Below are 27,532 nucleotides of genomic sequence, written 5' to 3' on the forward strand. Positions count from 1 at the left end.
AACCAATGGACACAGACACCAGGGGGGTGAGGGCATGAGCGGGTGGGGGGGTAATGGGGGGGGTAAGGACACATAAGTAATACCTTAATCAATAAAGAAAATTTAAAAAAGAAATATGACTAAAGCCACATTTTAAAAATTTTAACCTGCTAAGAATTCTATATTGTCTTATTTATCTCATACAATCTTTATATATTATCTTTTTTAAAAAAAATCTTTATTTTTGAAAGTATTACATATGTACCCTTTTTCCCCCATTGAACTCTCCCACCCCCTGTCCTCCCACACCCTATTCTCCCCCAGGCCTTCACCACCCTATTGTCTGTGTTTATGGTTATGCATATATGCATATGGCATATGAGTTCATTGTTTGATCTCTCCCCCCCACCTCATCCTCCCCTGCTTTCCCTCTGAGGTTTGACAGTCTGTTTGATGTTTCTGTGTCTCTGGGTCTATTTTAGTTCATCAATTTATGTTGTTAATTAGATTCCATATATGAGTGAGATCATGTGATATTTATCTGTCTCTGACTGGCTTATTTCGCTTAGTCTAATGCTCTCATGGTCCATCCATGCTGTTGCAAATGGTAAGAGTTCTTTTTTTTCACAGCTGCATAGTATTCTATTGAATAGATGTACCGCAGTTTTAATCCAGTCATCTGCTGATGGGCACTTATGCTGTTTCTAAATCTTAGCTATTGTAAATTGTGCTTCTATGAACATAGGGGTGCATATATTCTTTCTGATGAGTGTTTCTGAAATCTTGGGATATATTCTTAGAAATAGAATGACTGGGTGGAAATGGAAAGTTCCACTTTTAATTTTTGAGGAAACTCAAAACTATTTTCCACAGAAGCTGGACTAGTTTGCATTCCTACCAACAATGCACAGGATTCCTTTTTTTCCACATCCTTGCCAACACTTATCATTTGTTGATTTGATGATGATAGTCATTCTAACAGGTGTGAGGTGATACCTTATTGTCGTTTTAATTTGCATCTTTCAGTTGATTAGTGACTTTAAGCATTTTTTCATATGCCTTTTGGCCATCTGTATGTCCACTTTGGAGAAGTGTCTATTTAGTTCCTATGCCCATTTTTTAATTGGATTGTTTGTCTTCTTTTTGTTAAGTTGTATGAGTTCCCTATACATGTTGGAAGTTAACCCCTTATCAGATGTTTCATTAGCAAATATGTTCTCCCATGAAGTGGGCTCTCCTATTATTTTGTTGTTGGTTTATTTTGCAGTATAGAAGCTTTTTATTTTGATGTAGTCCCATTTGTTTATTTTTTCTTTAGTTTTCATTGTCCTGGGAGATGTATCCATATACATATTGCTATGAAATATCTGAGATTTTGCTGCCAGTGGTTTCTTCTAGGATTTTTATGGTTTCGTGTCTTAAAATCCATTTTTAGTTTATTTTTGTGTATGGTGTAAGTTGGTGGTCTAATTTAATTTTTTGCATTATATATTATCATTTAATATAATAATTAGAGGCCTGGTGCATAAAATTTGTGCACGGGTAGGTTCCCTAGGCCTGGCCAGCACTCAGGGCCAATCGGGGCCTTCTGGCTGCCAGCCAGGACCTTCCTTCATTCCGTGCCCCACCCTCCCACCACCCCCCTCCCACCCCCCGGTCCCCTGGTGGTCAGTGCATGTCATAGCGAGTGATCCAACTCTCAGTCTCCCAGTCTAATTCCCAAGGGGACACTTTGCATATTAACCTTTTATATATGTAGATTTCTCCTTCAAAAGAATTGGAGAGAGAAAATCCATGGACTCTTTAGAAGGCCGTTGTAGTAGTCCATATATGAGGCATTAAGGGACTAAGCTAGGATGCTGTCAAGGAAGACTTGACCAGATTAGATTAGAGCCAAAAGGAGGGAGAATGGAAATGTCTGAAGTTCTATTTTGAATGACTGAAGAAATGTGGTAATAGAAAAAGACATAGGGAAGTCATTGATGATTTGATGGAAAAGATGTGTTTTGTTCAGACAGATGGAGTCCATTCTGGTAGGAATCGCCATCAGGCAGTAAGAAATGTGGGATGAATATTTCTATTTAGAAATCATCTGCCTAGAGGTGAGTTTTGGGCTTTCAGAGTAGATGAGGTCTCTGAATGAGAAAGCTGTAAATAAAGGATTTGGGGAAGTTTTATTGGATTGGAAAGAGAAAGAAGACAGGAAACTAAGGCAGAACAATATTATAAGACCAAGGGAGAGAGAAATCAAGGAGGGAGTTCAAAACAATGTCAAATGTTGCCAAAGTATCAAAAACAAACCAAGAAAAGGCCATTAGATTTGGTGAGGTCATTAGTTGAAATTCTGCAAATAGTGGGTGTGGAAGCCAGGTTACAGTGGGGTGAGAAAGTGGGTAGTAAGGAACAGGCCATGGTACAGACACTAAAACAAAGGAGAGAAAGGGAGAGTCAAAGGTTGGTAAATGGGCACAACAGGATTAAGTGCCAGGTTTTCAAGATATGGGAGCCGTGTGCTTGGTTGAAGGCAGGGGAGAAAGAGCCAGTGCAGAGAGTGCTACTTGAAGTAAGAGGAAATGATTGTAGTTGAGTCAGGGATATCTTAGAAGACACTTCAGGAGATGAGGTCCAAGATTCTGGTGAAGGCTTAGCTATGGAAATTGGGAAGTAACATATTTTCCTCTGAGACTTGGAGACTAGCTGAATAGATAGTGATTACAATAGAGAGGAAGGAAGATACATGCTTAAACGCCAAAGTAGGATATGAAATCATCTGAAGGCATAGAATAGATTTAGAACCAAGGATGATTGAAGAGCATGTAGAGAGTATATTGGGTTGTCATTAAAGATTGGTGGGCCTTTCTGTCAAGGTAAAGATATCTAGTTCATGACTATGGCATATACATTTATGTAGAAAAAGACTGTAACACTATGATAATATTTATTCTACCTGAATTGTGCTGAATTCATGTTTATATCACAGCATGGATAGAGTATAAATAATTTATCTTGTATTGACTGCCCCCAAATTAATTTTTAAAATTTTTTGGCAAAGATATTATATACCAAATTTCTATTTGTATATACCATTCTTATTTGGGGGGCATCATTTGCATTTATTTGGATAAAGTGACAATTACACAAGTATTCTACTCCATAGCTGTTGATAATATGTTTGGATTATAACTGGCTGGATGTAAATAGCTATTTTATGTCTGTTCTAAAGCTTGTTAAACAGGAGACTGTCTGTGTATTTAAACAATAGGCGAAGGAAGAAATTGCCCGGCTTCGCCGAGAAATGATGAAAAGCTGTAAGTCTCCTAAATCAACAACTGCACATGCCATCCTCCGGCGGGTGGAGACTGAAAGAGATGTAGCCTTCACTGATTTACGAAGAATGACCACAGAACGAGATAGTCTGAGGGAAAGGCTAAAGGTTTGAGAGAATTTTATCTATGTGAACATTTGTGAAACACGACACAGTGACATTGAAAGTGCTTTGTTTTGTTTTTGTTTTTTTAACCAGATTGCTCAAGAGACAGCGTTTAATGAGAAAGCTCACTTGGAACAGAGGATAGAGGAGCTGGAGTGTACAGTTCATAATGTAAAGAAAAGTTACTTTTGCACTTTTGGCCTTAAACTGTCAGTGACTTTCCCTTTTCCTTTTTTACTATGTCCAGAGAGGTTCTTTTATTTTTCTATGATAGGGTTTCTAATCCTAAAATACTGAAGGTGATATATATGTTGTAAACTGTTTATTCCTTTTAAAAATGTGAGTATAATATTTTTCATGTTAGGTTGCAAAATGGCTTAAAAAAAAACATTAGAGATGCGTTCTCAGGGATTTTAGCACAATTTTCATCTCTGTATTTCATTAAAGAGAACATTTCCAGATACAGGGAAACTGAATTATTCTACCTAAAGGGTAGCTAGAGTAGAGAAAATGATGGTGAAATGAAAACTAATGAGAAAAATATATGTAAACTGAATTTAAATGTGTGGTATCACCTTTTATATTAATGAAGGATTTGAGATGCTATATTTGAGATATTATGACTATAAACAGAATTAATGGAATTTGACTTTCTGTTACCAAATTTAATTGTATGCATTTATAAATTCATCTGTACTATGTTTTTATAATGAGTAAAAAATGCAGTAGAGAGGGAAGCAGTAATCTTGTCATTCTACTTGTGTAGCTTGATGATGAACGTATGGAGCAAATGTCAAATATGACTTTGATGAAGGAGACCATAACCACTGTGGAGAAAGAAATGAAATCACTAGCAAGAAAGGCAATGGATACCGAAAGTGAACTTGGCAGGCAAAAAGCAGAGAATAATTCTTTGAGGTAAACTAAACTGCCTTTGAACAACGAATGGCTTATTATTAATGACTCTGCTTTTTGTAGTATATTTTATAATGGTAATTAAGTTATTTGTTGACTTTAATTTTGGGGAGGATTGTTACGGAGCAGTTGTAGAAGCCTCAGCACACATTAAATGACTTCCCCAAGATCAAGCGCCGATTGGTAATGCCACACCTAACCAGGACTCAAACTTAGTAATCTCTGTCTTACATATGGAGAAAGCCTGAATGTTTAACTAAAACAGCTTTTACAAAGCCATTCTGGGCACAGTGCATGTTTCACTTTAGCATTTGATTACTAATTTACCTTTATAACTCAAATTATGTACTGGGGTCTGAACAGTGTAAGAACACACACAGCACAGGTTTTAGAGCAGCTTAGAATATAAGAAAAAGTCATAGCAGAGAAACAGGAACATGTAATGGAACTTATTAACTGAATGTGAACCACACTGCTTAGCCCATCCTACATACGGTGCAGTAGCAGAAGACATTCCAGTAAAGCAGCCTGCAGGCAGTAAGTAGAAGGGAATCAGTTTTTGAGGACCTCTGTGCTAGTAGGTTTTTGTTTTGTTTTTTACTTTTGGTACCTATTGATGTGAAAAATAGATGTTATAGAGATTCAGTAAGGTTGAATTTCAGGGGATCTGTTTGAAAAAATAATAGTTCATGTGAGTGTGAAACAAATTACTAAGTTACAGATAATACTTGATTCGTATGAGCTCCCAGAGTCTTCTCTTTGATCTTTCAACCCAGAATATATTGCGTCTGTTATGCCTATATTGGAATCAGTTGTCAGGATAGATAATCACTCAGATTCTTCCCTTCACCTTTTCTTTAATTTCCTGCATAAAAAGACATTTGCAATCTCAGGTAAAATAAAAATAATAATCAAGCACAGCCGGTGTGGCTCATTGATTGAGTGTCAATCCAGGAACCAAGATGTCCCAGGTTCGATTCCAGTCAGTGTACATGCCCCAGTTACAGAATTGATCCGCAGTAGAGGGCATGCAGGAGGCAGCCAATCGATAATGTTCCTCTCTCATCGATGTTGCTATTCGTCTGTCTTTTTCTCCCTCTAAAAATCAATGAAAACTTATTTTAAAAAATGATAATAAAATAAAACAGCATCAACAAAGAAAACCTTGAGAAATAGAGAAAAGTGTAAAGAAAATTTAAATCACCCATGATTCCATAACCCAGGTAAGACTTTTAGTAATCTACATCTGTTTCTAACCAGATATATTTTTACCTGTGTGTACATAACCTTTCGATGTAATTGACCTCGTATATTAAGTTATATATTTAAGGAATTTCACTCAATTGCAGACCATAAGCATTTTCCCAGGTCATTAGAAGTTCTTTGAAAACATTTTAGTAGATTTTTAAAATACTAGAGGCCCAGAGCATGGGGTCCCTCAGCGTGGCCTGCGGGGATTGGGCTGCGGCAGGTGGTCGGGGAGGAGCCAAACCCAGGCCAGGCGCCATGCTGCCCCCCCGTTACCCAGCCCCGCTGTGCCTGCTGCTGGCTCATGCCCAGTTAATCCCTATCGGGAGAGGCTCAGCAGCGTTCGCCAGCCATGAGCCTGGCGTCTGGTGCCCGTCAGTGAGCTGAGCAACACTCCGCTGTGGAAGCGCTGACCACCATGGAGCAGCTTCTGAATTAAGCATCTGCCCTCTTGTAGTCATAGCGATCAGTCGACTGGTCGCTTAGGCTTTTATATATATGAATAGATTCTAACAGGTAGATGTATAATTGGAGATTTTTTTGGTGTACATTTGTTTTACTGATGTTGAAATTTCATCAGATTTGACATCTTTATGTACCTATAAAATGATCTCACAATCAGGATAGTAGCCCTAGTCAGCACTCCCAAAAGTTTCGTTATACCCTTCTATAACCTCCCCCTACCTTGATAATCCCTAGGCAACCACTGAGTTGCTGTCCATCATAGGAACTTGTTTGTATTTTTTAAAATGTTATATAAATGAAATCACAGAGTATACATTCTTTTGTCAGGTTACTTTTACACACCATAACTATTCTGATATTTATCCATGTCATCACATATAATAAAGAGCTAATTTCTGTTTGTCACAGAATAGTATTCCATTGTATGGATATACCACATAGACATTTTTGTTGATTGCTGTTTGGGGCTAAACAAATAAAATTGTTTTGAATGTTCTTCTGTGAGTCTTTGTATGGACAAATGCTTTTATTTCTCTTGGATAAATACTGAAGAGTAGGTAGAGTGATTAACTCATGTGATGGATATTTGTTTAACTTTGGAAGAATCTGTAAACTTTTTTCCAAAGTGGTTGCACTATTTTATTTTACATTTGTGCCACCAGTGTATCAGTGTTCCAGTTGTTCCATATCCTCACCAACACTTGGTGTGCGGAATCTAATGTTAGCTATTCTAATAGGTATGTATTGTGGTTAATTTGTTTTCCTAATGACTAATGATGTCATGCATCTGTTCATGTGCTTATGGGCTACATATATATATATACTTTCTTTCCTTAGTATCTGTTTAAATCTTTTGCAAACTTTTATTGAGTTATTTATATCATTAGTAAGTCGTGAAAGATTTTTGGTCCTTTGTCAGGTATGTGTTTTGCAAATATTTTTCCCAGTCTATGGCTTGTCTTTTTATTTTCTTAACAGTGTCTTTTAAGGAGTATATGTTCTTTTTTTTTTTAATATTTTTTATTGATTGAGATATTACATATGTGTACCCTCTACCCCCCCTCTCCCCGCTCACCCCCTCACTCCCCCGTTGTCCGTGTCCATTGGTTAGGCCTATATGCTTGCATATAAGTCTTTTGGTTGATCTTTCCCCCTTGCCCCCACCCTCCCCTACCTTCCCTCCAAGGCCCGACAGTCCAATCAATGCCTCTCCGTCTCTGGATCAGTCCTTGTTCATCAGTTTATGTTGTTCATTATATTCCACAAATAAGTGAGATCTTGTGGTATTTATCTGCTCTCCAGTTCCATCCATGCTGTGGCAAATGGTAAGAGTTCCTTTTTCTTCTTCCTCTTCTTAAAGAATACCTTTCAGCATTTCATATAATACTGGTTTGGTGGTGATGAACTCCTTTAGCTTTTCCTTATCTGTGAAGCTCTTTATCTGACCTTCCATTCTGAATGATAGCTTTGCTGGATAAAGTAATCTTGGTTGCAGGTTCTTGCTATTCATCTCTTTGAATATTTCTTGCCACTCTCTTCTGGCCTGCATGGTTTCTGTTGAGAAATCAGCTGACAGTCGGATGGGTACTCCCTTGTAGGTAACTGACTGTCTTTCTCTTGCTGCTTTTAAGATTCTCTCTTTATCTTTTGCTCTTGGCATTTTAATGATGATGTGTCTTGGTGTGGTCCTCTTTGGATTCCTTTTGTTTGGGGTTCTCTGCGCTTCCTGGACTTGTAAGTCCATTTCTTTCACCAGGTGGGGGAAGTTTTCTGTCATTATTTCTTCAAAAAGGTTTTCAATATCTTGCCCTCTCTCTCCTTCTGGTACCCCTATAATTCTGATGTTGGTACGCTTGAAGTTGTCCCAGAGGTTCCTTACACTATCTTCATATTTTTTGAATCTCTTTTCTTTTTTCTTTTTCGGTTGGGTATTTTTTGTTTCTTTGCATTTCAAATCTTTGACTTGATTCTTGGGATCCTCTTGTCTGCTGTTGGATCTCTGTAAAGTATTCTTTATTTCAGTCAGTGTATGCATAATTTCTAATTGGTCCTTTTTCATGACCTCCATGGTCTCACCATACTCCTTGAGGGATTCATTAAATTTATCGGCGGTTTCCATAAAATTCTTGACAAACCTTATAAACGTGGCCTTGAACTCTATATCCAGTCGTCTGGCCTCCTCCGTTTCTGCCAATTGTGACCTGTTTCTTTGTCTCCGCATTTTGGCTGCTTCCCTGTGTTGATAGAGTGGCCTGCGCGCCAGGTGTCCTGTAGGGCCCAGTGGCTCAGCCTCCCCAGTTACCTGGGGTGGACACTCTTGGTGCACTCTTGGTGCCTCGGTTGTTGTAGGATAGGAATTGACCTCCAGGCCAATTGGCTGTGGGAAGCAGCTGTGTCTGAAGTGGGAGAATGGTCCCCCTCTGACCACTGGGTACAGTGGCTCCTGGATCTAAGGAGGTGCTAATTCAGCCCCTGCCTGAGGCCACACAGCAGGAACCAAGAAGAGGCTCAGCTGTGAAGCAATGCAAGCCACTGCGGGGTCTTGGGCCTTCTCTTGGAAGTTCCGGGTCTGGCTGGCCCGGCTGCAGTTAGGTAATTATCAGGTTGCAAAGGGCTGGGGCATTCACATGCAAAAGCCTCTGCCGCAGCCCGGGTGGGGCGTGGTCTCAGGGAGTCAAAAGGCCGGAGAAAGAAGCAATGGCTGATTCTCCGCGCCCAGAGTCGCGCGTCTCAGTGTCCCGGTAACGGCTGCAAGCACCTCTGAGGGAAAGCGGCCCTCAAGTTCGCCCGCTGCCGCCTGAGAGAGCCGCCTCTCCCCGTATGTGTCCTAAGTCCCCAGAGACTTCCCAGGACCGGAGATCAGAGCAGTCGGGAGCTTGTGATTCAAAAAGCCAGCCGCGTCCTCAGGTGCCACCCCCTTTCCGCGCGCCCGCGCCACCGCCATACCTCTGCACTCAGCCTCCGCAGCTCCTCTGGCTCTCAGCGTGCTTTTCTTTTCTTCTAGTTGTAGAAATTACACTCAGCCAGCCTTCCTGTTGTTTTGGACGATGTTTGCTCCGTCCTTTGGGCTAATTTTCAATTGTTGTGGGAGGCGACTATTTCCCAGTGTTTATCTATGCCGCCATCTTAGTTTCTCCGAGTATATGTTCTTGATTAAATAAAATTTATTGATTTTCAGAAATTCATATCTAGCTTTCTGTGTTCTTTTAAAGAAATCATTAAGTCTAAGGTAACTGAGATTTTCTCCCATGTTTTCTTGTAGCAGTTTTGTAGTTTTAGTTCTTACATTTACATCTGTGATCCATTTCAAGTTACTTTTTGTGTATAGTACTAGATATAGATAGATCAAAGTTTACTTTTTTGCATATGGATATTTAGTTGAAAAACTATCCTTTCTACATGGAATTGTTTTCCACCTTTGTAGAAAGTCAGTTGTCCGTATATGTGTAGGTTTGTTTCTTGGTTGTCTGTTTTGTTTGATGAACATATTTATATATCTTGATGCCAAATACAACACTCCTGATTACTCTGTTTTAAGTCTTCAAATTAGGTAATGCTAGTCCTCCAACTTTGTTCTTTCTCAAAGTTCTTTTAGCTATTGTAGTTACTTTGCATTTTACCTTTAGAATTAGCTTCATACATATAAAAACAGCCTGCTTTGGAATTTGATTGATATTGGGGAAATGACATCTAAAGAATATCAAGTGTTTCCACTCATGAACACAGTATCTCTTTTCTTTTCCTTAGATCTTTAATTTCCAGTAGGTCAGTGGTCGGCAAACTCATTAGTCAACCGAGCCAAATATCAACAGTACTTCTTCAAAATAGACTCGCCCAGGCTGAAAACCAACTTCTGGGCATGGGCCACGAAGTTTCAATCGCACTGTACGGGTGCCTGCATGTGGTATTTTGTGGAAGGGGCCAAAGAGCCCCATGTTTGCCGACCACGGCCATAGGTTATCTTATTATTTTTAGTGTACAAGTCTTAAGCTTTTTTGGGTCATATTTTTCCCTAAGTATTTCCTATTTTTTTATGCTGTTGTAAATGGAATTTAAAATTTCACTTTCTGATTGTCTATTTTTTAATATGAAAATACAATTGTTTTTAAAATAAACGTTGTATTTTAGAACACTTTTAGATTTACAAAAAATTGTGAGGATACTAGAGTTACTACATTCCTCATACATGCAGCTGTCTGTTGTAATTCACTGTGATTATCCTTGTCTTCTGGTAGTGTGCTGGTTAGGAGAGGGGGAGGGAACATATTCCACAGTCATATACTTACTAGTAAATCTCAGTCTTTTAGTGTATCTTTATCTCTGGGCCTGTTATTACCTGTGTTTTCCAGTGGTATAACTTTGATAATTTTTTAATCTACTTATGTGAAACTGGGAGGCTAGAGGTAGTAAAGTAGGAGGGATGTCCTTCCTCAGCTGGGATAAGCTCTGGTAAAGTCTTTTCACTTGAAGAATAAGCCTTATTATGGGGAAGGCTCTGGGCATATTTTACATTAATTCCTCTTTCTATGTCAGAGGCACAAGGGATGCTTTTTCAGATCTTCATTGTGAGAACCAAATGGGGTTCCTGGATGTAAACACGCTGAAGTATGTGGCCCCTAGGATCTTCTCACTCTCATGTTATTGCACACTCAGCTTCTAGTAATGCATGATCACTATCATTTAAATGTTTTAATCATTTATGATTTAAGAGGCTTCTGCTCCAGGTGAGCATACCTCAGTTGTGACTCTGGATTTGCCTTTCTTCTCATATTCTAGGGTGCCAACACACTCTGCACCTCACTATCCTGATGTTTTCAGAAAAAGTCTTTGATTTTCAGTTTAGTCATCTTTTTCTTCTAACAATGGGAATGATGTCTTCTAAGCTCTGTACATATCAGGGCTGTAACCAGAAGTTTTACAATTTACTTTTATATTAGAGGCCCAGTGCACGAAATTTTTGCCCTCAGCGGGGTCGCTTAGCCTGGCCTGTGCCCTCTCACAGTCCGGGAGCCCTCAGGGGATGTCCTACTGATGGCTTAGGCCAGCTCTCCACGGGGAGCAAGCCTGAGCCAGCTGTTTGACATCCTTAGGGCTGCCTCAGAGGCAGGAGAGGCTCCCACCACCACCACTGCGCTCGCCAGCTGTGAGCCCAGCTTTGGTTGAGTGGTGCTCCACCTGTGGGAGCGCACTGGCCACCACGGGACAGCTCCTGGGTTGAGTGTCTGCCCCCTGGTAGTCAGTGCACATCATAGCAACTAATTGTTCCACTGTTTGGTCGATTTGCATATTAGCCTTTTATTATATAGAATATTTATCTGGTATTCTACACCCTTGCTAAATTTACATGTTAGTTGTAGTGACCTTTTTGTAGATTCTGTTTAGTTTTCTACATAGTCAGTTGGTCATCTGCAAATAAAGACAGTTTTACTTGTTCAATCTGCATGTCTTTTGTCCTTTTTCTTCCCTACTTCACTGGCTAGAACATCAAGTACATTGTTGAATAGAAATAAAGTGGACTTTCTTGAGTATTTTCACATCTAAGGGGAAAGCATTCAGACTCTCAGTAGTTAGTGTGGTGTTAGCTATACATCTTTCATAGATGACTTCTATCAGGTTAAAGAAGTTTCGTTTTATTCCTAAATTAATGATTTTTTTGTTTATTTTGTGTGTGTGTGTGTGTGTGTGTGTGTGTGTTTTCAGGAATGAATGTCCTTTGTCAAATCAGTTAGGGTATGTTATAATTTTTATAGATTTCTGGTCTCAGTTAACTAATATTTTGTTTAAGATATTTACACCTATTTTTATAATTGAAATTGGCCCACAATTTGCCTTATTGGGGTTTTTAAAAATTAGCATTTGGTATCAAATAATGTAAACCTTATGATAATCTTTTCAATTCATTTTGTTTTCTTTCAATACCTGAAACAATCTATATAATATTTGAGTATTAGTACTTAGCAGTGAAGCCATTTGAGTCTGAACTTTCTCTTTGAGGAAGATTTTATTTATTTAATGGATAAAGGAACAATTAGACATTTCTTTTTATGCCATTCACTATGTGTTTTTTGATGCATGTGTCCATCTTCTCAAAATTAGAAAACATTTTTAGAATAATGTTGTTTACCATATCCTTTCAACATTCCAATATCACAGAATCTGTAGTGTTTTCCTTTTTCCAGTAAGGTTTTTTTTTTTTTTTGAGTTTTGCAGAAATGATTATTTTTTTCCTCTTTTTTCTTTATTGATTAAGGTATTACATATGTGTCCTTCCCCCTCTCCCTTCCATTACCCCTTCACCCCCCCATTCATGCCTTCACCCCACTGATGTCTGTGTCCATTGGTTAGGCTTATATGCATGCATACAAGTCCTTTAGTTGATCTCTCCTTCTTACCTCTGCCCTCCCCTACCTTCCTTCTGAGGTTTGATGTTCTAATCAATGCTTCTCTGTCTCTGGATCTATTTTTGTTTGTCAGTTCATGTTATTCATTATATTTCACAAATGAGTGAGATCATGTGGTACTTTTCTTTCATTGACTGGCTTATTTCGCTTAGCATAATGCTCTCCAGTTCCATCCATGATGCTGAAAATGGTAAGAATTCCTTCTTTTTTACCACATTCATTGTGTAGATGTACCACAGTTTTTTAATCTACTCATCTGCCAAGGGGCACTTAGGCTGTTTCCAAATCTTAGCTATGGTAAATTGTGCTGCTATGAACATAGGGGTGCATATATCCTTTCTGACTGGCGTTTCTAGTTTCCTGGGATATATTCCTAGAAGTGGGATCACTGGGTCAAATGGGAGTTCCATTTTCAGTTTTTTGAGGAAGCTCCATACTGTTCTCCACAGTAGCTGCACCTCCAGTCTGTTTTTTTAAGTAGGCTTTTCAGTGGACCAACACTTTGCTTTGGTGATCTCCTTATTGTTTGTTTTATTATTTCATTAACTTTTTGTTTTTTATTATTTTCTATTTTCATTATATCTATTTTTTTTTCTAATTTCTTCAGATGAATGCTTACATTATTACTTTTCGGGCATTCTTTTTTCTCATATACATATTTAAGGCCCTAAAATTCACTCAATATACTTCTTTGAATGTATCCTACATATCTTATATACTTCTTTCTTTATAAAATATTTTCTAATTTCCATTATGACTTCTTATTTGGTTCATTGGTTATTTATATGTGGGATTTTAAATATTTAAAAAGTAACAAATTTTTATCTTTTTGTGGTCAGTTTCTTGCTTAATTACATTGTTTTTTAGAACACATTGTTAGATTTCTGATTTCTGTAATTTGTTGTCCTCTTCTTTTATGGTCAATTTTTTGGTAATGATCTGTGTATACTTTAGAAATTATAAATTAGGAAATAGTCGGGTATAATGTTTTATATTTATCCCTTAGTTCAGATTTTTAATCATGTTATTTAAATATTCTATATTTATACTAAATTTTGTGGCTTGTTTACAGGAATTTCATGGAAAGAGTTGTCTAAACTTTTGGTTCCAATGTCTCACTTTTTGTTTGCACTTAGACCTACTGTAATCTGCCTTTCTCCCCACCATTCTATCAAAACTGTTTTAAAAGGAAAATTTACTTTCATGTTACTCAATGCAGTGGACAATCCTCGATCTTCATTTTCTTTGACCTCTCTGCAACATTTGATCAGTTGTGCTGATTTAAAAACTTTCTTCATTTGGCTTCTGACATATCATGCTCATTTGATTTTTTGTTTTTATTTCTTTGGCTGTCCTATATCAGTCTCTTCTGCTATTTCCTCCTCCTGTCCACAACCTCCAAATCTTAGAGTGTCCCTGAATGTAGTTTTTGAGAGGAGTTCTTCTCTCCTCTTTTGTATCTGTACTCATCCCTCAGTGATCTCATCCAGCCTCATGTATTTATTCTTGATCCTCAAAATGTATCTTTATAGCCGAGAATTCTCTGTGGACTTCAAATTTGAATGTCCAACTATCTCCATTTCATCTTCACTATGATATTTAATAGACATTTCAAACTTAACATTTCTGCTCTCCACTATCCTTTTCCCTCTAGTGCACGAAAATCTGCTGTCTTTCAGTCTTCCCATCTCAGTAAATAGAAACTCCATTCATATAATACTTGGCCTGAAACCTGTATTTTTATACACTCATATCCAATCCAATTGATTATCTTCAAAATGTATCCAAAGCTGAGTATTTCTACCACCTCTATTGCACTCTTATTGATATAAAGGATATTTCAGTAGGTAGAAAATTTAAAAGGTTTGGGGTTATTTTCATTTTAACATTTTGAAAATACCCTTCCATTATCTTCTGACTTTCATTATTTTTGCTGAAAAGTCAGCTGTATATTTATTTTTAAGATCAATAACTTATATTTTATAATGCACCCACATTTATCATAGGTTTCCTATTTATATATACAAAAAACAAGAATTACAGAGAGCCTACTTAGGAGCTGTATAATCCAACTACATTCAATATAGTTAATATACTGTTGTTCCTGTTCTCCATTTTTTCATTTGATAAGAAAATTATAAGTTTGATTCCATGCGTAAATTCTAATGGTTAGAAGTTGAGTCCTGACATAGTTCAACACATATCTAGATTTCAGTATCTCTAAATTGAGTATTCCAGGCCAAATCAGCCAAAAAGAAATGCATCCGTTGCTTTTCACAGCTTTTCACTTCATTGCTGATAAAGAACAAAATCCCTAGGGTTTCAAAACCAATACTCATCATTTGTGTTTTTATACTGCTTAAATAAACATTCTTCCTAAACAGTGCTGTTTTATAAGAAAAAGCTGTAAAAATAATGTTATAGTGCATTTGAAGTGATTCTTCAGTTGGATTATAGTTAAATTTCACTACATTTTCAAAATTTTATTTAAATTGTTTTAAAATCCACATATATTGATTTTAGAGAGAGAGGAAGGGGGAAAAAGAGAGGGAGAGAAATACTGATGTGAAATTAATTGATCAGTTGCCTCCCGTACGTTCCCAGACAAGGGATCAAACCTGCAACCTAAGTACATACCCTGACCAGGGATTTAATCCACAACCTAACTATGTGCCCTGACCAAAATTAAACCTGCAAACCTTTGGTGTACACAATGCTCCGACCAACTGAGCCAACTGGTCAGGGCAACTTTTTCTTATTGTTGATTTATTATGCTATCCTGCAGGCAGTGATTTTTTTCTCAGATGCATGCTGGATTAGGTGACTAGGTAGGCTCCTGTAACAGTCCATTGTAGTGTACAGACTATTGGTCTCCATTGTCCAGAACAGCTCTCCACCAAGAGCCAAATAAGCTTCTGTGGTAGCACCAATGTAACTCTTTATTGCCTTGCTTCCATGACCCAGGGACACAGTGCTGGCTCTGCTAATAGGTTCTTGGTCAGCCAGAGTGCTGCCTACTTAGCTCTCTGCTGCCATAGGAAAATTGGTTATTTTTCTATTTCTTACAGTATTTTAATCTCCCCATTTTTATACCTATTATTTGGGGATATATATTATTTAGATATTATTTAGCATAGTTTTCTTGTTTATTTTTTACAAATTTATTAATGTATAATTGATATACGATATGTAACTTAACTGCATATGTTTAAAAGGTACAATTTAATGAACTTTGACATATGTATACTATTATACCCATCAAATTATCCCTAGAATCAGTATAATGTAATTATATATATGTTTCCTTTGTAATCAAATGTTTCCTTTGTAATCCTTTCCTTATGCAGCCTCCACCTGCCACCATTACTCAGGCAGCCACTGATCTGCTTCTTGTCTTTTTTTATTATCTTGGGTTTTCTAGAATTTTATCTAAATGGAATTGTATACTATGTACTCTTCTGTTGATCTACTTTGATAGAGCAAATTACCTTCAGATTGGAAGGCAGCTATTCTCACCACTATACCACCAACGCCGCACCTACCTTCAAGTTGATTAATTCATGTTGTTATGTGTTTTAGTAGCTGATTCATTTTTTGAGTCATATTGCATTATATTGATTCTAGAGGCCAGTGCACAAATTCATGCACCAGTGGGGTCCCTCAGTTTGGCCTGTGGGATCGGGCCGAAACTGGCTCTCCGACATCCTGTGAGGGGTCCCGGATTGCAAGAAGGTTGCAGAGATGCAGGAAGTTGGCCAGTTGGGGAGGAACCCTGGGAGGGCTCCAGGGTATGTTTGGCCCATTTCGCTCAGTCCCAATTGGCAGGACCCTGGCAGCAAGGTAACCTACTGGTTGGAGCATCAGCCCCCTGGTGGTCAGTGCACGTGATAATGAGCAGTTGAGTGGCCTTAGCATATCATTAGCATATTACACTTTCATTGGTTGAATGGATGACTGGATGACTGGGCACTTAGCATATTAGACTTTTATTATATAGGATACCAAATGGACATTTGATTTATTTTCAGGTTTTGGCTATAACAAATAGAACTGCAAATATAAGTCTCTTTGTATTTATATGCTTTCATTTCTTTCGGGTAAGTACCCAGGATTTGAACTGCTGAGTCATATGCTGGATCTATTTTAACTTTTGAAGGAATTAAAAATTGTTTTCGCCCTAGCTGGTTTGGCTCAGTGGATAGAGCGTCGGCCTGTGGACTGAAAGGTCCCAGGTTTGATTCCGGTCAAGGGCATGTACCTTGATTGCGGGCACATCCCCAGTGGGAGGTGTGCAGGAGGCAGCTGATCGATGTTTCTCTCTCATCGATGTTTCTAACTCTCTATCCCTCTCCCTTCCTTTCTGTAAAAAATCAATAAAATAAAAAAAAACTGTTTTCAAAAATGGTTTTGCCATTTTATATTCCCACCAGCAGTGCATTTTTAATTTTAGTGATACTAGAATTAGAGTGGGTGTTTAGTATTATATTTTGGTTTTAATTTGCTTTTTTCTAGTAATCAGTAATGTTGAGCATGCATTCATTTATTTCTTTGCCACCTATAGATCTAATTTTATGAAGTATCTGTTCAAATATTGTCCATTATTAATGGTTTTTTTTATTTTTTTATCATTAACTTATAAAAGTCCTTTATATGTTCTAATTACAAATTCTTTGTCAGATACATTGAAAATATATGCTTCCAGTGTATACTTTTGATGAACAAAGGTTTTTAATTTTGGTGAGGTACAATTTATTGAAATTACCATGCTTTTCATGTTCTATTTAAGAATTCTTTGCCATATCTAAGGTCACTAAAATTTTTTGCTGTTTTGTTCTAAAAGTTCTATAGTTTTAACTTTTGCATTTAGGTCTATGAACCTTTTCTGAAGTAATTTTCATGTAAGGCAAGCATATCAAACTCACAACTGGCAGGCTGCATACCTTGTCATGTGGCCCGCTGGCCACGAGTTTGACATGGTTGGTGTAAGGTATGAGATTAAAAGTTTTGTTTTTATGTATGGACTAGTGGCCCAGTGCACAAAATTCGTGCACATTAAAAGGAGATTAATTAGAGGAAATATTTTAATATTGCTATTTGCCCTTTATAATAGAAATGTCAGAGATGAAAGCAAATTATTAAAATGTATATGAAAATCTTGCTCCTGTCAGACTCTGGGGTGCACCATGGAACCCAGAGTTAAGTCCCTGCCCACCCATGTGTACCTCAAAATCGCATGAGACTCAGACCTGGCCACCTCCCTCCATTGGGCTAAATCCAGACCTGGCCAGTCCCACACTTGTCAAGCCCAGCTGGGCAGGGGGTGCAGCCTCAGGTGCCCTGGCCTGGTGCTGGGGCAGGGAGCACAGCCTGAGGTTCCCCAGCCTGGGCTGGGCTGGGGGCACGACTTGAGGTCCACCGTCAAGCCCCGCCGGGTGGGGAACATGGCCTGAGGTCCCCTGTCAAGCCCTGCTGGGTGGGGGGTGTGGCCTGAGGTCCCCCGTCAAGCCCCTTTGGACGGGGGGTGTGTGGCCTGAGGTCCCCCAGTCCAGGGTGAGGGGAGCAGCCTGAGGTACTCCAGGCCAGCATTGGGGTGGTGGGGTGTACCTCAAGCCCCATCAGGTGGGGGGGGGGCATGTCCTCAGTTCTCCCGGCCTGGCACTGGAGTGGAGGGTATGGCCTCAGGTCCCCTGGCCCAGTGCTGGAGCAGGGGGCGAGGCCTGAGGTCCTCCTGCCTGGCACCAGGGTGGGGGCGTAGCCTGAGGTCCCCTGTCAAGTCCCACGGGGGCGCAGGGAGGGCGCAGCCTCAGGTCCCTGCTGATTGCTCGTTAAGGCTCATTATGGGAACTTGGCCTCTGCTGTGGGTGCAGCCAATTTGTGTTACAGAAACCTCTGCCTCTGCTGTGGGCGACGTCATCTTTGTGGTGGAGTGATGGTCAATTTGGGAATCCTCTTTATTAGATAGGATCTAATCTAACAAAAGACAAGCATGCAAATTGACCGTACCTTCACTACACCTTAAGCCACGCCCACCAGCCAATCAGAGCGACTATATGCAAATTAACCCAACGAAGATGGCGGCCGGCAGCCACGGAGCTGGAGCGAGCAGGAGGCTTGGTTGCTCCAGTGATGGAGGAAGCCAAGCTTCCCACCTGCCGCGGCCCAGCTCTGAGCTCCACTCAAGGCAACAAGGTTTCAATTATAGAAGGTAAATAAACACCAGAATTAAACAAAAAGGAAAAAAAAAGAGGCCTGGAGCTTCTGCCGGGGTGGGGGGAGGGCCTTGGCCAGCCTGAAAACGGCCCTCAGCCCCTCACCCAGACTGGCCAGGCAACCCAGTGGGGACCCCCCCACCCTAAAGGGGGTGTGGCCAGCCTGCAGACAGCCATCAGCCCCTCACCCAGGCTGGCCAGGCACCCCAGCGGGACCCTCACCCTGATCCAGGACACCCTTCAGAGCAAACCAGCCGGCCCCCACCCATGCACCAGGCCTCTATCCTATATAATAAAAGGGTAATATGCAAATTGACCCTAACAGCAGAACAACTGGGAATGACTGGTCACTATGACACACACTGACCACCAGGGGGCAGATGCTCAATGCAGGAGCTGCCCCCTGGTGGTCAGTGCACTCCCACAGGGGGAGCTCTGTTTAGCCACAAACCAGGCTGATGGCTGCCAGTACAGTGGTGGTGGTGGGAGCCTCTCCCGCCTCCTCAGCAGCACTAAGGATGTCAGACTGCAGCTTAGGCCTGCTCCCCGCTGGCAAGTGGACATCCCCTGAGGGCTCCCGGGCTGCCAGAGTGATGTCTGATTGCCAGCTTAGGCCGAATCCCCTGGGGGAGCGGGCCTAAGCCAGCAGGTGGTCATTCCCCAAGGGGTCCCAGACTGCAAGAGGGCACAGGCCCGGCTGAGGGACCCCCCACTGAGTGTACAAGTTTTTGTGCACTGGGCCTCTAGTAATCTAATAAAGAGGGAATATGCTAATTGACCCTCACACCATTGCAAAGATGGCAGCGCTCACAGCCAATAAGGAGGGAATATGCTAACTGACTGCCCCGCCCTCAAGGATGGCGATGCTCACACCCAATAAGGCGGGGATATGCTAATTGACTGCCATGCCCTCAAAGATGGTGGTGCCCACAGCCACAACATGGCCGGCCGGGGAGGGCAGTTGTGGGTGATCAGGCCAGCAGGGGAGGGCAATTGGGGGCAACCAGGCCTGCAGGGGAGGGCAAGTTAGGGGAGACCAGGCTTGTAGGGGATGGTAGTTAGGGGTGACTGGGTCAGCAGGGGAGGGCAGTTAGGGGTGCCTGGGCCAGCAGGGGAGCAGTTAGGCATAGATCAGCTAGCAGGGGAGTGGTTAGGGGGTGATCAGGCTAGCAGGCAGAAGCGGTTAGGGGCAGGCAGGCAGGCAGGCAGGCAAGCAGTTGGGAGCCAGCAGTCCCGGATTGTGAGAGGGATGTCCTACTGCCAGTTTAGGCCAGGGATTGGGTCTAAACCGGCAGTCGGACATCCCCCAAGGGGTCCCAGGTTGGAGATTGGAGAGGGTGCAGGCTGGGCTAAGGGACACAACCCCCCCCCCCAGTGCACGAATTTCGTGCACCGGGCCTCTAGTTATATAGGATAGCCATTGCTTCTTATTTGTTAAGATTATCCCATTAACCCATTGAATTGCCTTGGTACCTGAAAATTTAATTGACCATATATGTGTGAGTCTGTTTCTGAGCTCTGTTCTATTCCATTGATATATTTTTCCATGTTTATGTTAGTATCACTTTGTCTTGATAATTGAAGCTTCATAAGAAGTCTTGAAATCAGATATTATGTCCTCGAACTTTATTCCATTTTAAAGTTGTTTGAGCTGCTTGTAGGTACTGCACATTTCCATATAAATTTTGGAATCATCTTTATTAGAATCATTTATCTACAAAATGTTGTTGGGATTTTGATTAAGTTGAATCTATATGTCAGTTTTGAAAAAATTGTTGGTGAATATATAGAGCTTTTTAGTCCACATAATATCTCCCCATTTATTTAGGTCTTCAAAAATTACTCTCAGCAGTATTTTATATATTTAGCTATTTACATCATGTATTTTTTTTTAATTTCAAGTACTAGATTTCTCATATTTGTTATATGTTTTTTCCCTTGGTTCTTTTTTACATCTTCTCCTTTTAATATATTTACTTGTCTAATTTAATATTATTTATTTATTTATTCCAATATATCTGCTACAGTTGGATTCTGTAATTGGTGAGTTGGTTTTTTTGTTTTTGCTTTTTGTAAGTGGCTGGACTTCTCAAATGTCTTATAATTTTTGCCTGTGAACACATGTTTTCCCAAGGTATCACTTTTTTAAAAAAATTTCTTTATTGGTTAAGGTATTACAAATGTGTCCTCATCCCCCCATTCACACCCCCCCCCCCCCACACACACACACTCATGTTCTCATCCCCCTGTTGTCCATGTCCATTGGTTTGGCTTATATGCATGCATACAAGTCCTTTGGTTGATCTCTTCCCCTAACCCCCACCCTCCCCTACTTTCCCTCTGGGGATTGATAGTCTGATTGCTGTTTCTCTGTCTTCGGATCTGTCCCTGTTCATCAGTCTATGTTGTTCTCTATAATCCACAAATGAGTGAGATCATGTGGTATTTATCTTTCTCTGACTGGCTAATTTCACTTAGCATAATGCTCTCCAGTTCCATCCATGCTGTTGCAAATGGCAAGAGTTCCTTCTTTTTTACCGCAGTGTAGTATTCCATTGTGTAGATGTACCACAGTTTTTTAATCCACTCATCTGCTGATGGGCACTTAGGCCGTTTCCAAATCTTGGCTATGGTGAATTGTGCTGCTATGAACATAGGGGTGCATATATCCTTTCTGATTGGTGTTTCTGGTTTCTTGGGATATATATTCTTAGAAGTGGGATCACTGGGTCAAATGGGAGTTCCATTTTTAGTTTTTTGAGGAAACTCCATACTGTTTTCCATAGTGGCTGCACGACTCTGCATTCCCACCAAGGTATCACTTTTATTAGTTTGTGTGTAAAAATATTTCCTTCCTTTAAATCTTTCTACCCTCCCCCACTATAATTGTCATAATAGACACAGATTTATAATTTGTTCTACCCAGGACTTAAGTTCCCTTAATGTTAGTGTTCAGATTTTTTTTAATGCTTTTAGAGAGAGAGATAAAGGGAGAGGGGGAGAGAGAGAAACATCGTTGTGAGAGAAAAATATCTATTGGTGGCCTCCCACACACACCCTGTCCAGTGATCAAACCCACAACTTGGGCATGTGACCTGACTGGGAATAGAACAGGGGACCTTTCAGTGGACAGGACAATAAACCAACTGAGCCACACCAGCCAGAGTGTGTTCAGATTTTTCCTTGATATTTGTTTAGTCTAAGATTTTATATATTATCCTGGAGGCCTGGTGCACTTCATGCACAGGGGGAGAGGGAATCCCTCAGCCCAGCCTGCACCCTCTCCAACTGCACCCTCTCCAATCCAGGACTCCTCAGGGGATGTCTGACTGCCTCTCAAAATCCGGGATTGCTGGCTCCTAATCGCTTGCCTGTCTGCCTGCCTGATCACCCCTAACCCCTCTGCTTGCCTGCCTGATCGCCCCTAACCACCTCTGCCTTCCTGATTGCCCCTAACGACCTCTGCCTGCCTACCTGATCTCCCCTAACTGCTCCCCTGCTGGCCTGATCTCCTCTAACCGCTTCTGCCTCGCCACACACCCAGGACCCAGGAGTTCCTCCTCCGGCCAGTAGCAGGCACCTGGGACCCAGGCTTCCCTCCCTCTGGCTGGCCACAGGCACCCAGGACCTGGGCCAGCTTTGCCTAGGCCAGCTGCAGCCACAGGGGACCGTGGGCGGGCAGTTTCACCCGGGCCACACCACAGGTGCCTGGGATCGCGGGGCAGGTGGCTTTTCTCTCTCCAGGGCCGCAGCTGCAGGCTGGTGCCCGGGACCGCAGGGCGGGTAGCTTGTCCCTCTCCCAGGCCACAAGCACAGGCACAGCGCTGGCGCCCCAGACCACAGGGTGGGCAGCTTGTCCGTCTCCCGGGCCACAGCCTGGCTGGTCCCCATTCCTCTCCCACAGGCTCATTTATGCCTGGCTGGTCCTCATTCCTCTCTCCCCAGTGTTGAGTGTCTGAGCCATTATGGCATGATGGCGTGAGGGTACAACGACTATTTGCATATTAGCTCTTTATTATATAGGATTAGCTACTAGAGACCCAGTGCATGAATTCGTGCATGGGTGGGGTTCAGCTGGCCTGCCCCCAATGGGGGCCCATCCAGCCAGGCTGGCAAGGGGGAGGGGACTTGGGAGGTTGGCCAGGCGGCCCCTGCCCCCAATTGGGGGAGAGGGGGCTGTTCAGGGGTGGGGCCCCCAGGGGGAGGGGCTGCAGGCAGTCGGCCTGCCGGCCCCACCCCCAATTGGGATTGGGGGTCTGATTGGCAACGGGGCCGGCCAGGGGGGCTGACTGGGGGTGGGGTTGGCCAGGAGGGGGTGCTGTGGGCAGTTGGGGCCGCAGTGCACATCATAGCAACCAGTCATTCCTGTCGCTTGGCTTTTATATAGAGATTATTTTTTGGAATATTGTGTTTATCCTCTCTTTCTTGAATTTTGATTAGGTGATTGAACCTTCTCATTCTGTTCTTAATTTTTTTTTAATATATATATTTTATTGATTTTTTGCAGAGAGGAAGGGAGCAGGATAGAGAGTTAGAAACATCGATGAGAGACAAACATCAATCAGCTGCCTCCTGCACACCCACTACTGGGGATGTGCCCGCAACCAAGGTACATGCCCTTGACCGGAATCGAACCTGGGACCCCTCAGTCCGCAGGCCAGCGCTCTATCCACTGAGCCAAACTGGTCAGGGCCTCATTCTGTTCTTTATGTCTTTTAACTTCTCTCTCTTTTGTTTGTCTGTGTTTTATTATAGATTATTTCTATGGACTAGAGTTTTTTCAACTTACTGATTTTATCTTCTGCTGTGTCTGTTGTGCTCTTAAACTTGTCTGTTGATGTTTTAAATGTTTTTTATTTCAATTATTATAGTTTAATTTTTCTGAACTTTAGTTCTTTTTAAAAATCTGCTGGTTCTTTTTTCTTATGTATTTTATTACTTTATCTTTCAGTATTTAAATACAACTATTCTTGCCCAGCTGGCATGGCTTAGTGGTTGAGGGTCAGTCTCTGAACCAGAAGGTCATAGTTCAATTCCATATCAGGGCACATGCCCAAGTTGCAGGCACAAGCCCCAGTGGGGGACATGCAGGAGGCAGCCAGTCAATGATTCTCTCTTATCCCTCTCCCTTCCTCTCTGAAATCAATAAAAATATATTAACAAAAATAGAACTATTAGGTTTCTTTGAAAATACTACAATCTATAGTTCTACGGGATCTAATTTAGTTTGTATGTCTTTTGACTCACACTAAGTTTGGATTATTAATGTGTTTTTAAAATTTGAATTGTGAGCTAATTTTCAACATGCCTGTATCCAAGGTTTAGTTCTTAGCTTGGATGGAGGGTATATCCCTCCAGAGAAGTTTTGTGTTTATTTCTTCCAAGTGCTCTAGCTTATACACACACCCTAGAGCCATATTTTATTTTGATTTATTGTCCTGAGATAAACAATACCCAAGAAAGATTTTTAAAAAATTATTATTACCCTGAGCCTAGCAGTGGTTGGTTGACAAACTGATTTTGTCTAGACCTTTTCACTTTTGTTATAGTACTCAGTGGCTTTATGTGGGGGGCCTTAGTTCTAATTCTTGTGTTGTAGGCATCTCTGTGACCTCATCTTTTGTTTCTGAGTTAAGACCCTAGACCAGTGGTCGGCAAACTACGGCTCGCAAGCCACATGCGGCTCTTTGGCTCCTTGAGTGTGGCTCTTCCACAAAATACTGACTTCTGCGCATGGGCCACAAAGTTTCAATCACACTGTACATATGCGCCTGCACGTGGTATTTTGTGGAAGAGCCACACTCAAGTAGCCAAAAAGCCACATGTGGCTCTCGAGCTGCAGTTTGCTGACCACTACCCTAGACTAAGGACACATGTAATAACTTAATCAATAAAGAAATTTTTTTAAAAAAGACCCTAGACTACTGAGACAGGCAAACCCCAATTATATCTAGCATAACATCAGTTCATAGTCTTATGGCTCTAATTTGGCTCCAGAGGGCTTCCCTTACAATTTCTTAAAAGTTAGCCATACATTTAAAAGGATCCTCCTTTATATTGTAGGATGCTTCTTTATATTAGAAGACTTTCAGATTATCTAGTTTCCATAATGCCAGAAATTATGGTCTGTTACTTTTTTATAGACTGTGAACTCAATGAGGACAGGACCAGTGCCCATCAAGTTCACTCTATGTTCCTCAGCACCTAGTACCTGGTACATACTAGACACTTAATAAATGTGGAGTGAATGAAATGCTGTTCATTATAGATTTATTAGTAATAGAGAAAACGGAAATAAACCTAGATGTCTAATAGAACACTGAACTAAATGTTTATATTTACTTAAAAATAAATAGCTATTGCTCATATATATTTTTCAGGCAGAAAATGATGATTTGGAGGACTGTGTTATAGACTGAAAATTATTAAAGATTAAGTGTAGGTGAAAAAATCAGATTCAATTTTGAATTTATAGTATGGTAACTTTAAATATGCATAACACTGAATATGAAAAATATGAAAAAGCAGCAACACTGAATAATGAACACCAAAATGCTAGCTTATGTTGGAGTGGTGGATCGAGGGTCCCTTTTTACCCTTTATTCTTTTTTTTTTAATATATTTTATTGATTTTTTACAGACAGGAGGGGAGAGGGATAGAGAGTTAGAAACATCAATGAGAGAGAAACATCGATCAGCTGCCTCCTGTGCACCCCCTACTGGGGATGTGCCCACAACCAAGGTAAATGCCCTTAACCGGAATCGAACCCAAGACCCCTGAGTTTGCAGGCCGACACCCTATCTGCTGAGCCAAACCGGTTAGGGCTACCCTTTATTCTTTAAACTTTCTATAATGTGGCTTTAGGAAGAGACTAAAAAGAAAAATGTTTATTAGTGTCCCTAAAAGTTTTTAGATTTAAATACACTAAGAGGTTGATAAAACATAAAAATTTCAGAATTAGTTTTATTATTAAAATGTTTACAGAGTTTTATATGAAAATACAGAAAAAGACCTTTCTGATACTCAGCGACACCTTGCTAAGAAAAAATATGAGCTTCAGCTTACTCAGGAGAAAATTATGTGCTTGGATGAAAAAATTGGTGAGTTATTTTTTCCTGTTATTACTTTTTCTTTACATCTACTAGAAAAAAGCTTTCTTCTCTCAGTTATAACAAGATAAACTTGGAGATAGGCCCGTCAATTAAAAGTTTATGATTCTGATCATGGAAACAAAGTAGCAACACTTTCTAATTTATGATGGTCACTTTTAAATTTACAAGTTTCTGTGTAAAAATGTGTCTTGTTCATAGCAGTTTTAATGAAATATAGTATGCATTTATATTACTTTTGGTTGGAAGTTTACATATATTTGGCTATATCTATGATATTAGTTGGGTTCATAGAGAAAATTGTTTTTATAGTCTGCTATTTATGTTTCTTACCATTTATCTCTATGAAAATATGGTCATAATTTAATATTTTTATAACTGTAAAGTAAAATTTTGATTATGACTATAAAAGAACCCATTTTAAAATAGAGGGAATATATGTATATATTGTTTATATTTTTATTGATTTCAAAGAGGAAGGGAGAGGGAGAAAGAAACATAAATGATAAGAGAGAATCATGGACTGGCTACCTCCTGTACCCCCACTGATGATTGAGCCCGCAACCCGGGCATGTGCCCTAACCAGGAATCGAACTGCAACCTCCTGGTTCATAGGTGGATGTTCAACCACTGAGCCACACCAGCCGAGCAGAGGGAATATTTTTAACAGTAGTTCAAAACTGTCTGACATAAACAATTAGATGAGTGGAGGTGCTTTTTATTGAGATGGGAAGTATTAAAATATACATTTAAAATGGGAATATTGAATAACTCATTTTTGGATATTTTAAATGCAAGTAAAAATGTAAGGTAAGCAGTTAATACATAAGTTTTTATCTCAGAAGTGAAACCTAAGCTAAAAATATACATTTGGGACACATCAGCAAATAAATGATATTAAAACCATGAAATCATCTAGAGAAAATATAGAGAATGAGAAGAGAGTCCTGGACTAAGTAAGAAGAAGCCAAAGAATTAGGAAGAATACCCATAAGTGAGTGTTTTGGGAGAGGCAAGAGAGCAAATGTTTTAAAAAGGATGGTAGTGTTAATTATCAGATAATTTGAGAAGCTAAGTAAGATGGGGTTGAAGAAATGTTGATTGGATTTGGTACTTTGAAGGTCTGGGGAACACTGACAAAGTTTGGATAGAGTGTTGGATGTGGAAGATGGGATAGGTTGAGGAAGACTGGGCAGTGAGAGTAGAGACAGGAGAGAATAGAAGTCTGTTAAGAAGTTTGGCTACCAAGTGTAGCAGAAAAATGGAGTGGTAGCTTGAGTGGGATGTGAGGTGGAGGATTATTTTTAAAGTAGGAACTCCTAGAGCTGTTTCAGAGCTTTCATTTCTTTATTGTATGACAATGGGAATAGACTCATATATCAGAACACCCAAAACATGTGTTTGCCTGAAAGATAGTAGCCGGGAAAAGGGAATTATCTATTCTCAGGTACTTTAGATCATCCTCTTGGCATGGGATAGTGCCTCTCTTATACTGCCCTGGATGGTCGTTGGCAGGGAGTAACCTAGAGGTCCAGTCTAGCAGAGCTTCCCTAGTAGGGCTCTAGACCAGAGGTTCTCAGACTTGGGTGTGGTCAGAACCCCCTGCAGGGCTAGTGCAGACCACTGGGGTCAGCTCGTGGAGTAGCAGATGGCCAGGGCTCTTGTGTCTTTTCCAGTTTGCTCAGGTGGGTCTCAAGCTGTTGTGCACTAGATCACATGGGCGGGTGCTTGTTAAGACATAATTGCGCTTTCCAGTCAGAATTTCTAATTCAGTA

The 27,532-nt window shown here is 40.6% G+C and overlaps 1 protein-coding gene across 2 annotated transcripts in view; it reads left to right on the forward strand.

Annotated features, from left to right (window-relative positions):
* The window catches only part of LOC308525815 (testis-specific gene 10 protein-like), a 124,854-nt gene that overhangs the window by 44,056 nt on the left and 53,266 nt on the right, over positions 1-27,532 (forward strand). For both annotated transcript variants that reach the window (XM_081100662.1, XM_081100661.1), the window contains 4 exons: positions 3,242-3,412; positions 3,503-3,580; positions 4,176-4,327; positions 25,633-25,748. In XM_081100662.1, coding sequence (XP_080956788.1) covers positions 3,242-3,412; positions 3,503-3,580; positions 4,176-4,327; positions 25,633-25,748 — 517 coding nt within the window. The remainder of the gene's footprint in view (positions 1-3,241; positions 3,413-3,502; positions 3,581-4,175; positions 4,328-25,632; positions 25,749-27,532) is intronic.

The sequence above is a fragment of the Myotis nattereri genome, assembly GCF_964212035.1.
Source record: "Myotis nattereri genome assembly, chromosome: 10".
NCBI classification, from domain to species: domain Eukaryota; kingdom Metazoa; phylum Chordata; class Mammalia; order Chiroptera; family Vespertilionidae; genus Myotis; species Myotis nattereri.